The following is a 12,602-nucleotide window of genomic DNA, read 5'->3' on the forward strand; positions in this document are numbered from 1 at the left end:
AACTGAAATCACAGTGTCGATGCTCAGAAATAGCACTGCCTGAGTAAGGCTTGAAGTTAGAGGTGTTTTACCCTTAATGTGCCTCCCAACTCTACAATTCTATGATTTTATTCCTGAAATACAGGTGAGACTTATTTGGTGGCGGTGATGTCTAAAGCAACAGCAGCTAATCAAGCACGTTTGCTAAAATGTGAATCTATCCTTCTTTTTTAAAGAGGAATGTGCAAATGACCTTTTCACATTTTCCACTTTCTTTGCAGATGAAGAAGTTAGAAAGACCCAACATTCATACCATTAGAATCTGAAATTTTCTTGCTTGGTTATTGGAAAGGCATTATCTTGGAAAACGACCTAGAAATAGCAGTTAATCTTTTAACAGCTTCAAGAGTAGCGACTGCTAAGAAATGGAAGAGAAGTCAATTCCCTACAGAAGCCGAGTAGATAGAAACGATTGGGTCTGTATGAATATGGATCAAGTTAACATATTCAAAAAAGAATTTGCATAAGTCAACCATTATGCACTTTGGGGCAAAATGGGTTTTGTTTGTAATGTTCTGGAATAAGTTTAATGACAACGTCGAACTTTTACGCTGCTCTGAGTTTCTTACAATGTTATTGTACTTTAGGAAACCCTAATTGCATTTTACTTGTAAAAAAACTTTTGATTTATCTCAATGCATTAGTGAGTTAATAAAGCATCGAAAGGAAGGAAGGAAGGAAGGAAGGAAGGAAGGAAGGAAGGAAGGAAGGAAGGAAGGAAGGGAGGGGTTGGGCGGGACCATTTTGCCAGAGTTATCCAGGGAGAGGAGAAATTTGAAAATGTCTTTTTTTTCCCCTTAAGGATTTGGAGATTTTTTAAAAATATTTTTTTTGCCATTGAAATTTAAGATCTGACAGCATAACCACCACTTTGTACATTCCAAAATGCATTATTCTGGGACATTAGGTAATACAAACAGTGGTCACCACCAGCACTTAAACAAAAAACCTGACCTGCAAATGAATAACGATGGAGAATATTTAGTCTTTTTTCCCCCCTAGGGAGGTGAGAAAATAAAAAAATCTCAAAATATTATTTCTGACAAGTGTTCTCTGAAAATTTTCAGTTCAGCTCAGGTGTGTCCTTTGCCCCCCCCCCCGCAAAGTCCCAACTAATTTAGGGTTGCCATATTTTGAAGAGCAAAAAAGAGGACACATTTGCTGACTTCTGCTTTTAACTATGGATGTCTATGATGACTCTCATTTTACATGCCCATGAAAAAGAGAACGTGTCCTAGAAGTAGAGGACCTATGGCAACCCTATTACTGGAGCCATTAGGTTTTAGGAGATTTAGGGTTTTGCGGGAGGGTGTAGGTAGAAGTATTTTTTTTTTTTTTAAAAAAATGGCTGCCTTCCAATTTATTGACAAGACTTAAAGTTGTAAGCTTCACCCCCCCCCAAAAAAGCTGGATTTTAAAAGCAAAACTTGAAAATATATGAATGATAATGCATGTGAGAAGGTACCCTGGCACCTGAAACTTTTATCCAACCAATGCTCATCTTATTCAGACAACACTGGCTGAAATTAATTACTAACTTGGATCCAATTCTGAGTAGGACTTGATTGCATACAGTCCTTAAGGCACCAGATAGACACTTAGCTTCAAGACTTGGAAATGACTTCTGGGTATTTGCGCAGGCCTGTACAGTGGTGCCCCGCAAGACGAATGCCTCGCAAGACGGAAAACCCGCTAGACGAAAGGGTTTTCCATTTCGGAGGCGCTTCGCAAGACGAATTTCCCTATGGGCTTGCTTCGCAAGACGAAAACGTCTTGCGAGTCTCGCCATTCCCCCCCGCTTCCCCCCCTTTTTCAAAGCCGCTAAGCCGTTAATAGCCTTTTAACAGCTTAGCCGCTAAGCCTTTAATAGCCGCTAAGCCGCTAAATCGCTAATAGCGCTAATCCTCTTAGCTGCTAATGGGGTTGCTTCGCAAGACGAAAAAACCGCTAGACGAAGAGAATTGCGGAACGGATTCTTTTCGTCTTGTGAGGCACCACTGTAAAATGTTAACATGGGGCACATCTGCACTACAGATTGCAAACTGATTTAGCCATATTTCCTTTCTCCCAGGGAAACATAGCACTGCCAGGAGACCTAGCAATCTCTTCAACAGAGTATCACCTTGACCAAACCATAGTTCCCAATATCCTTGGGGTGGGAGGTGGGGAGCCAGGATAGGTAAACTGGAATAATAAAGCTGATCTAAGTTTATGCCGTTGTGAGAAACTCCTTTTTACAGTGCACAGGCAATTATGTAAGGAACGGCCTGGTGCAGAGTGATCAATGGGGAAAAAAAGAGATGGGAGAGCCAACTATTTCAGAATGCAAAGTCTCCAGTACAGTCGTACCATGGCACCCGAACGTAATCGATTCCGGATGTCTGTTCGACTTTCGAAAACGCTCGAAAACCAAGGCGTGCCTTCCAAATGGCTGTGGGAGTTTGCTGCACTCAAACGGAAGCCGCAGAAGCTGAGTTGGATGTTTGGGTTCCAAAGAACGCTCGCAAACTGGAACACTCACTTCTGGGTTTGTGGCGTTCGGGAGCCAAAACGTGCAACTCGCAAGGTGTTTGAGAAGCAAGGTATGACTGTACAGCAACACAGAGATGGGAAGACGAGGTGGTTTCTGAAGTCAGAGCTTGATGTTATCTACAAGGTGGTGCCTTTGACTGCAATCGGTAACCATGGTTGTCTGGTTCCCTCTCTCCCTGTAATGCCGCGTAAAACAAAAATTCGGGATGTGGCACTGTCATGGTGCCACAAAGCCAGAGAAGTAGAACAGGGACAGAAATAAATGCAGGATGTTGCTTATGTTGTTTCACATTCTCCCCCACCCATTAGATAATACTGGGAAGAACCCAGGAGAAACATCCGTCTTAATGTTTCCTCCAGTACAGTCACTTCCTGCCTGCCACAATGCAGGTGTCACCAAGCTTTGGGGAGCTGTGGGGCCCATTTGCAAGCCAGAGATAACTCACAGGTGCTGCATACCCCACAAGCCAGCAGACACAACCACAGCATGCTATTGGTTACTACAGAATGCTGCTTCCAAGCTGAACTTGAAACTGGAGAGGGGAATCACATGGGTAGCAGGAAGGACCTCTGTGGGCAGATGTGTGCGCACGGGCATCTCTTTGGCAACTTCTGCCCTATTGTCTAGTTCTTGCCTTGGCAGCAACTACAGGAAGACCTGAGCACCTGATAATTACCCTTCTTGCCCAAACTTACTCTAAAAACCAACCCTGTACTCTAAAACCCCCTAAACCTGGATGAACCCTAAGCAAAGCGAATGCTGGACTCACAACAATTCGGCATTAAGGTCTCAATACTATTTCTGTGTCCTGGAACATGATCTAGAGATGATTTGAAAACATTGGCACTGGACAGGAAGGAATCAGAACTGAAAATCTGCAAACAAAAATAAACAAAAACTAATCAGATACCTTCGTAATACTATTTGTCCTTGCTTTAGGAATGAGTTTAAATAGTGGTTCTGGATATGGTGGGAAAGGTTGCCCCTTTATACTGAAGAAGTTAGGGGAGAGAGGAATAAGGCTGGCTTTGGATGGTGTTGTCTTGGGACCTTGTCTTCTTGCCAACAGCCTCTCGCCAATCTGGTGCCTTTCAGATGTTTTGGACTACAATTCCCACTGTGCTGGCTGGGGCGGGTGGGAGTTGTGACCACAACATCTGGATGGCACCCGATTGGCGAAGTCTGGTGTTCTGCATGGGAGCTGACCTGGCAACAGACTTGAGGCTTCCCACCTGTTGGCACAAGACTCACGGTTTGCCCTCTGCCAGGTCTCTGTGCAAAACTCTGCTGCCACAGTCTGCAAGAGAGGTTGCCAGCCCATCCCTGGGTGGGAAACAAAAATTGTGGAGCTGGACCCTAGCAAGATGCTTTGATTGATGCCCCCAGGCCCCACTTTAAGAACCCCAGGAGTGGCCCCGATCCACACCTGTGTCGAAGCTGCTGTCAAAGTTCCACCGAAAGCGCAACTGCAAGGCAGATTTGGCAATCTGGCAGACCAAAACAAGCAAACAGAGGAGTTCAAAGGGAAGCAAAGGGAATTTCAGTAAGACTTGTGACGCTTCTCGGGTCAGAGGGAAGGAGGGTCTGTACGCCCCATTTATCAGAGGAGCTGATTTTGTTCTCCCCACCACCACAAAGTCCAGAACCTTAACTACTTCAAGCTATAGGGGAGTAATTCTGTTCTCTGGCCGTGCAACAGGAAAGGGAAATTACATAGCACCTCTCTTGCCCATTTCAAACTTTTACAGGCTATTTTCCATCATAAGCACAACCTGGGCAGGTGGGATAGTGAAGGCCATACACAAAGTTTCCTTCCACAGCCCCAGCCGCTCCTCAGCTCAGCGTCAGAACTTCACATAATGCGTGGCTTGTTCCACACATTATGCTGAACACAGCTATCAGCGTGTGTGTGGAAAATTGTGACTTGCACACAGACTCTACACTCCTTGATTGTTATATGTGAATAACCGTACAAGCGTACAGCTCAGTAGATGTGCACCCCGGGCCAGAAAGACTGTGCACTCATTGTTGAACGTAACGTGTGAAAACCCCTCAAGAGAAGTGGCAATGGGCGGCTGTAAACCGGAGTTACAGAGGGTTTTTTTCCCTTTAAAAAAGTGTGCCAACAAGCTTTCCAAAAGGCAACCACTGGGGGACAAGAGAGGTTATTACCCACAGAGAGGCTATCCGAAGAAGGGTTTACACAATGCACATAAGATGAGGGAAAGGAACTTGACACCTTTTTCTTTTTCTTTTAAAGAGGGGGAAGGAAGCAAATGAAATTCAACAGAAGTCCTAATCTCAGCAGAACTCCAGTGACTTCATTAGAATGGGACCTGGCCTAGAACGTTGTTTTCTTCTTCTTAGCAGAACTGGATACGAGGGTCAAAGGACTTCATGTGGGGTAGTTTACAAGGAGGTTTTTGCTGGCTCAGCAACACGGTCTGTAACGTGAGAGGGTGGGGCACGACTGGATTTGCTAACGACAAATGCACCTGGTCTCCCCCCCCCCCCAGCCCAATGCAGGAAGCAAGTTTCACTCCTGGGATGTACTATGCATCAGAGAGATGGCAGGCCCCCGGGTCTGCTGCGGTGGTGGTTTCCTAGGTCCGACGAAACAGGGAACGAGCTGTCCGTGGTGGGTTCCTTCTCCCGGTGGTGGGTGGGTGGGTGAGCCCCGAGGGCTTCCTGTCCAGTCCTCCGCTGCTGACCAGAAGGTCTGAGAGGGGAGACGTGTGGCACCTCGGCCTCCTTGCTTGGGATCTCGGGCCGGGCGCCTTCTCCTCCAGCCTCTCAGAGATGACCGACGGCGCTGAAGCCTCCTGGCTCAGAAGCAGCACCTGCCATGTTCAACCAAGCATCCAGAGAGTTCTGGGAAGAAGGATGGAGGGGAGTGTTCTCAGAAAGGGACAACATCATTGCATAAGCCTAAGGGGGGGAAGAGAAGAAAAACACAGCGAGGGAAAGAGGGCATCAATACATGCTGGTCAGATCTTTGTCAGCAAAGAAAAGTGTGTGTGTGTGTGTGTGTGTGTGTTTGTCAGGATTCTAAGAAAGGCAGTGCAGTGTAGTGGTTAGAGGGCTGGGCTGAGACCCGGAAGCCCAGTTTGAAATCTCTCACTCAGCTGTGAGGCTTACTAAGGGGGCACAGTCTCTCAGCTTAGCCTACCTCACAGGGTTGTTGTGAGGATGAAATAGTAGAAGAGGAATGACGCACACCACCTTAAGCTCCTTAAAGGAAAGGCGGGGCATAAATGTAGTCATGATAAACAAATGTCACCCCCATTCACTTCAAGGGACTTTGGTGCAAGAGCACTTTTCCTGAAGGTGCACCATGTTTTTGAATGGGACTATGGCAGCAAGCACCGTGCTCTCCAGATGTTCCCGGACTTCAAGAGTTGTGTCTGGCATTCTTCACGCTCAGAATATATCCCCGCTGGCTTGTAGCCAACCAAGTCCTACTCAGAGTAGACTCACTGGAATCAATAGACCTACTTGGGTCATGCCTGTTAATGTCAGTGGGTTTCTTTTGAGCAGGGCTAGCGCTGAATGTGAGTTAAACCACAGAGCCTAGGGCTTGCCGATCAGAAGGTCGGCGGTTCGAATCCCCGCGACGGGGTGAGCTCCCGTTGCTCGGTCCCTGCTCCTGCCAACCTAGCAGTTCAAAAGCACGTCAAAGTGCAAGTAGATAAATAGGTACCGCTCTGGCGGGAAGGTAAACGGCATTTCCGTGCGCTGTTCTGGTTCGCCAGAAGTGGCTTAGTCATGGTGGCCACATGACCCGGAAGCTGTATGCCGGCTCCCTCGGCCAATAAAGCGAGATGAGCGCCGCAACCCCAGAGTCAGCCATGACTGGACCTAATGGTCAGGGGTCCCTTTACCTTTACCTAGCACTGAATGCAACCCAGCGAAGGGAACGGGCACGAGCGCCCAAGGTCTCTTAATTCTTATGCATCTGCTCTGATTAAATCTCAGTGGCGGCCAAGGTTGTCTCCCATGAACTCCAGCCCATATGGCCAAGAGATGATGGGAGTTGCAGTTCAGTAGCCTCTTGAATGTGCCACGTTGGCTACCCTTGCTTTTGGGGTGGGGCGGGGTGAGATGGGAAATCAGAATGGCTCAGTTTACACATCTCATCCTCTGGCATCCTTATGTTTCAGTTCCCTCACTTCCTGACTGAGGTTGCCCCCTTGCCCCGAACCAAATAATTGATTGGATCAATGGGGAAGGGGATGACCTGCCTCCCACCTGCTCTGGTGGCCATGCCCATTTTTAAGCCACACTCGCCACCTCTGGCATGCAGCCTCTGGGGGCTTGGAAGGTGGCAATGTGACCCTTGAGCCTGAGAAAACTAGCCCCTCCCCCCTCGAGATGGCAATGTCACCACTTGCTTCCAAATGTGGTAAGTGAACACTGCTGCAATGGGAAGGGAGGAGGCACCCAACTCATTTGTGCTGAGTGGGGCATCCCTGGACCTCTGCCCCCTGATGGCACCACTGCTTGAACTGGATGGGTTCTTAGGCTGTCCTTGCTCTGGAATCCAGAGGGAGAGGGGTTTTTTCCCCATAGAAACTGTAGAGTTGGAAGATACCGCCAAGGGCCATCTAGTCCACCTCCCCCTGCAATGAAGGAATCACAGTTAAATAATCCCTGACACATGGCCATCCAACCAGAGGATGCTGTTTCCACCAGACTGATTGGTCTGAATCAGTATCAGAAAAGTGTGGTCAGGGGAAACAATGTCCTGTGTTCCCCATCCTACTGAGATCCAATAACAAATGTTGACCATGGAATCCAGGGAGATGAGTGCAGGATTCCTCACTAGGAAAAGAGGAGGATGGACTTCAGAGTGAACAGTAAAAAGGTTTAGGTTTGGGAAATGAAATCCTGTGTTCTCCCTCCTTCTCAGCTCTACTGCCTTTGGCCAAATCACAATTCTGTGGCGGTGGCGGTGTATATACCATTGTAGCAAAGCAACAACAGGAGCCCTCTGTAAAACCGAGACTGAAATTGCAGGGAAACAGGAACAGAGAACACAAAGTCCATAAAAAATTAGTAGGTTTTTGGCATATTAGTATTAAAAAGACAAAGACAAAGAGACATGCATGGAAACAGGAAATGAGACCTCCCTCTCTTTCTCAACAAAGAAGAACATGATAATTAAGTTTCCCACACAAAACAAAAGTAGGGGAACTTGAGGTTCTCTGCAGCTACTGACAGGGAGGGTCTTTCCTACAGATGGCTTAAACAGCAATCTTCCCAGGTAAAAACCTTTATCTTTATCTTCCCAGGTAAAAACCTTCATAACTGCAGTTCTCAGAAGAAAGGCTAGGGGGAGCTGTGATAGAGAATTTTCACAGACCTCAAATCTCCCCAGGATCAGGGATGCTGTGACAGGGTGAATGAATACTGGGGTTGTGTTGCATAGGGACCATCTTCAAAGTAAACCCATTGCAATGAAGAACTTAGACTTGTTCATTTCAATGGGTCTTCTCTGAGCAGAACTCAGCTGGCTGCAACCCGCAAGACCACCACCCAAATTGGTACCCGTATTGATGCAGAGCGTGGTCTGAGAAGTTGAGAAGGTGGGCAGCTGGTCTCTCAACAGAACTTTGCACTTTGCACAGCAATGTTTCTTGAGTTTAAGAAAAGAGTGGTGATCTGAGAGGCAGTTGATAGGATCTCTACCACTTCACCAATGCTCCTGCCAAGGATTCTTGCTTCTTCCTTTTTCAAGGCGAGGAGTGGCAAGCTATGGCAGTATGAAACAAGTGCTGGGTTGAACCTATTTCTCCATAATTCAACGGCCAGCGAGCACCTTGGTCTCTCTAAAGCAGGGCTGGAGAACCAATGGTCCTCCAGCAGTGGTTGGACACCCATGGGCCTCAGCAAGCATGGGCAATGGCAAGGGATGATAGGACTTTTATTCAAGCAACATCTGGAGGGCCACAGATTCTCCACCCATGACCTACAGCAGGAGTAGGCAAGGTAGTGACCTCCTGGTTTGCTTGGGCTACGACTCCCTTCATCCTCAATCAACAGGGGTGATGGAGGCTGGTATCCAAAAACATCTGGAGGGGACCACATTGGCTGGTCCTGCTCCACAGCCTTCTGCATTCCTTCTTGCTGCTAGCATTTCATAATGATCTAGTGCAGAAACAGCCACGTGGCTGGAAGGAATTTTGAAGGATGCGGTAAGACAGGGAGGTTTGCTGGCTGCCAATTGCACTTGGCAAGTTCTCGGACTTATTAAAAAAGTGAAATAAAAAACCCCACCACCAAACCATCTACCCAAGGCTACCTCTCCTGTAAGTAAGGTATGCAACCTACCCCACCACCGAGAAAAGGACCCTCAAAATTTCTAGCAACTCATGTCCATGTTTGATGCATTTTCTTGGTACCGCTCCCCACAGCAAATCTTCAAAACACTGACTCAGCCTATAAAACCCGAGAGAAATTGGCCGTGCAGGTTGACCCATTTGTCCTTCCCACCATCGCCTCTGAGGTCAGAGTGGTAGGCAACCCAACCCATAACTCCTGATGAAAACATGCCCCTATAATGTTTTGCGGGACCTGCCACTGCTTGGCTGCGAGTTCCCAGTGTTGGCCATTGCTCATGGGGACCTTCAGCGAGGAAAGGAAACCAAACGGGCTGAACCCCCTTCGTCACCACGAGAGGGAAAACTGTGGAAAATACCCCAAGGGTACACCTACCTGATTTTTAGCCTGCCTGTACAGAGTCTGTTTTATTGCCTCAGAGTCTAAGGTGGGGTTATACACATCTTTAACTTCAAAAGCTTCCTCGGACGCCTTGCGTAGATCCAGCCCCTTCCCAAACTGCGGTAACTGCTCCAAATCTAACAGGCCGGCTTCGTCCTCCTCAACACACCTGTACCAATGACCAGGAGGGGAGGGGAGGGGTGGACCTGTTAGCGCATCTGACTGTTCACAAACGGGGCCAAGGTGAGCGTCGCCAAACTCGGGCAGGGGCTGACAACATGCACAGACCGTGGAGGAGCTGCCCGGAAGCTACATGCAGGACGTGTTAAAGGGAGAGGGACACACACAACACACACACACACACACAGAGAGAGAGAGAGAGAGAGAGAGAGAGAGAGGCACATGGACGGACAGATGAGGGGCTTGCAAATGACACCGAGGAACAAGCAAAGCATGGCGTGGGCATGGCCGTGTGAGCTTGGATCGCACGCCGTCTCACTGGCATCTGGTGCTGCATGCGCCATTTGGTCTCACTGCCCAGCTGAGGAGCTCTCCCTGGAGATGCCTCAAAGGGGTTCTCAGTGCCTGCCCTGGCCCTGCTATACAATGCAACCCTTGGGATTCTCCCTAGACCCCATTGCTCCTGCTATTGCCCCCCCCCCCACCACCAAGTGCTTCTGCTTGGCGGGATTGTGTCCTTGCACTCTGATAATGCCTCTTGCTTGCTTGTATGGGGGGGGGGGTCAGCACCAGCTGGTGCCCATCCAGATGGTAGGGTGGAAGGCGGGGAGGTCAACAGCAGGTGGCGCCAGAGCCAACGACAGGCCGAGCCAAACAGTTCTAGAGTTGTAGAACTCGGCAGCACTGAGACCAAGGAAGAGGAAGCTGTGGGCGTCTGCTTACATGTGTGTGTGTGTGTGCGTGTGTGTGTGTGTGTGTGTAGCTGAAAGTTATGGACTTCATAATGGAGACAAAAGAGTCCAAAAGGCCCCCTCTAGGCTCTGGAGCACCTGGTTCCCTCAGGGTAACGCCATGGTGAGGAGCAAAAACAGCAAAGGCCTCACCAACCGCAGGTGAAATATGGCGAGCATAGAGGGTTTCAGACACTGCCATGCTCTTGATGAGTGGATTGAGCCTCACAGTCTTTCCTGAAAAATGCTGGGTGATCCATACTACACTTGACTATGCCTTATTTCCCAGCCGTGTGTGTGTTTGTGTGAGGTTGAGAGTTCTCATCCATGCTGGGAGGGACACAAGCTAGAGGGGACCTTAGACGTGCCTGCCAGGGCATACAGGGACCCATGGGAACTGCACTTCCCATGATCCCCGGATGCCTTGGATGAAGCAGACATGCGTAAAGGTGTCCAAGGGCTCTCTCTGCAACCTGCGGAAGCTTGCATGGGATGCTGCTGATGTTTTGTAGCTTTGCCTGTCACCGCAGCTCAAGGCTAATGCTGAGAGCTGAGCTAGACTCCCTTCATTGCAGAGGTACCAATGCACCTCTAGGGCGGATGCTATAGCCACGCCGAATGGATGGTTCACGATCCCCCCACGACTTGCCAATGAGGGGTGGGAAAAGCAGGCGTTCCCCCCCACCACACACTGAAAGTCCTGTCCCACCCACCTTCGGGTGCGGTCAAAACTCATGGTAAGGGACGTGGCCTCTTCATCTTCCTCATCCTCATACCCTCCTTGCGGCTCTGTCGTCGGCGATGCCGTCTCGTCCTGTGACTTCCCTGTCAGGCTGTCATCATCTTCCTCTTCCAGTTCTTCCTCCTCCTCGTCGACATCCTCCGTTTTGTCATTTGGGAGGCCATGGCACTGGGAGTTGCCATCAGCATTCTGGATTTCAGGCCTGTGGGTTGCAAGTGCAAAGGTTTTGGAGGGGGGTTGTGGTAAACAGAGAACAAAGATGACTTTCAGTTTGAGAGTCACGCCCATCTTTGTAAAGGTGCTTTTCGGCTGCTGGGTTATAAGAAATATGCTAGGACATTTTCTCATCCACATGCCTTCTTAACCTCTGCTCCTTTGAGAATGTCTTATGTCCAGGAAAGTAAAAAGGTAAAGGTAAAAGACCCCTGGGCAGTTAAGTCTAGTCACAGGTGACTCTGGGGTTGTGTCGCTCATCTCACTTTCAGGCCGAGGGAGCCAGAGTTTGTCCACAGACAGCTTTCCAGGTCATGACTAAACCGCTTCGGGCACAACAGAACACTGTGACAGAAACCAGAGCATACAAAAACACTGTTTACCTTCCCGCCACAGTGGTAACTATTTATCTACTTTGACTGGCGTGCTTTCAAACTGCTAGGTTGGCAGGAGCTGGAACAGAGCAACGGGAGCTCACCCCGTCATGCGGATTTGAACTGCCAACCTTCCAATTGGCAAGTCCAAGAGGCTCAGCGGTTTAGACCACAGGGCCGCCCACGTCCCATGCTTTTTACCCGGAAAGTACATGTCCCACGGCCTACAGCTTCATGGGCTACAACTGAGCGCACTCCTTATAGCATCCCAGGTACTAATGGATCTACTTTTAGGGAGAGGCATACCGGGGCTCCCTTGTGCCTCTGAAGTCAGGAGAGACCATGGACCAGAAACTCAAAAAGTTTGCTTTTTGTCGCTTTCTGCATTCGCCAGTGACTCCCCCCCCCCCCCCGTGACCATCAGGGTCAGGTCTGCTCTGTTCTGCCTCCCCTCCTCCACCTTGGTGCAGTCTGCCTTCTTCCCTCCTCCCTCAGTTTGATGCTTTCCCTTCTGCCTCCCCCATGCCAGTGTGGTGTAGTGGTTAAGAGCGGTAGACTCGTAATCTGGGGAACCGGGTTTGCGTCTCCGCTCCTCCACATGCAGCTGCTGGGTGACCTCGGGCTAATCACACTTCTTTGAAGTCTCTCAGCCTCACTCACCTCACAGAGTGTTTGTCGTGGGGGAGGAAGGGAAAGGAGAATGCTAGCCGCTTTGAGACTCCTTAGGGTAGTGATAAAGCAGGATATCAAATCCAAACTCTTCTTCTTCTTCTTCCATTCCCTCCTCCAACTCCTCACCCACTCTCATTCTTTCTCCCCCCCGCAAATTCCACTGGGTGCTCCACTCACACATCTAACAGTGCCATTAGGAAAAGGGGCAACTGCAGTGGCCCCTGCTGGTGACCAAATTTCTCTGCCAAGGAGCCCAGAACCAGTGGCGTAGCGTGGGGGGTGCAGGGGGGGGGCTGGCCGCACTGGGCGCAACATCTGGGGTTAGGGCAAATCCATTGGTTAGGGGGTGCAAATCCACGGGTTAGGGGGCGCAAATTACTTGCCTTGCCCCGGGTGCT

General features: G+C 49.2%; 1 protein-coding gene across 7 annotated transcripts in view; it reads right to left on the minus strand.

The window, feature by feature from the left end:
- Nucleotides 1-1,381: 1,381 nt before the first annotated feature.
- The window catches only part of PRDM16 (PR/SET domain 16), a 458,346-nt gene continuing 447,125 nt past the window's right edge, over nucleotides 1,382-12,602 (minus strand). For 4 of the 7 annotated variants that reach the window (XM_028740965.2, XM_028740964.2, XM_077931315.1 and 1 more), the window contains 3 exons: nucleotides 10,917-11,147; nucleotides 9,287-9,461; nucleotides 1,382-5,500 (listed from right to left, as the gene is read on the minus strand). In XM_028740965.2, coding sequence (XP_028596798.2) covers nucleotides 5,366-5,500; nucleotides 9,287-9,461; nucleotides 10,917-11,147 — 541 coding nt within the window. In that variant the 3' untranslated portion in view covers nucleotides 1,382-5,365. The remainder of the gene's footprint in view (nucleotides 5,501-9,286; nucleotides 9,462-10,916; nucleotides 11,148-12,602) is intronic. The other 3 variants (XM_077931316.1, XM_077931318.1, XM_077931317.1) reach the window with 3 other exon arrangements.

This window comes from Podarcis muralis, chromosome 7 (genome assembly GCF_964188315.1).
Source record: "Podarcis muralis chromosome 7, rPodMur119.hap1.1, whole genome shotgun sequence".
NCBI lineage: Eukaryota > Metazoa > Chordata > Lepidosauria > Squamata > Lacertidae > Podarcis > Podarcis muralis.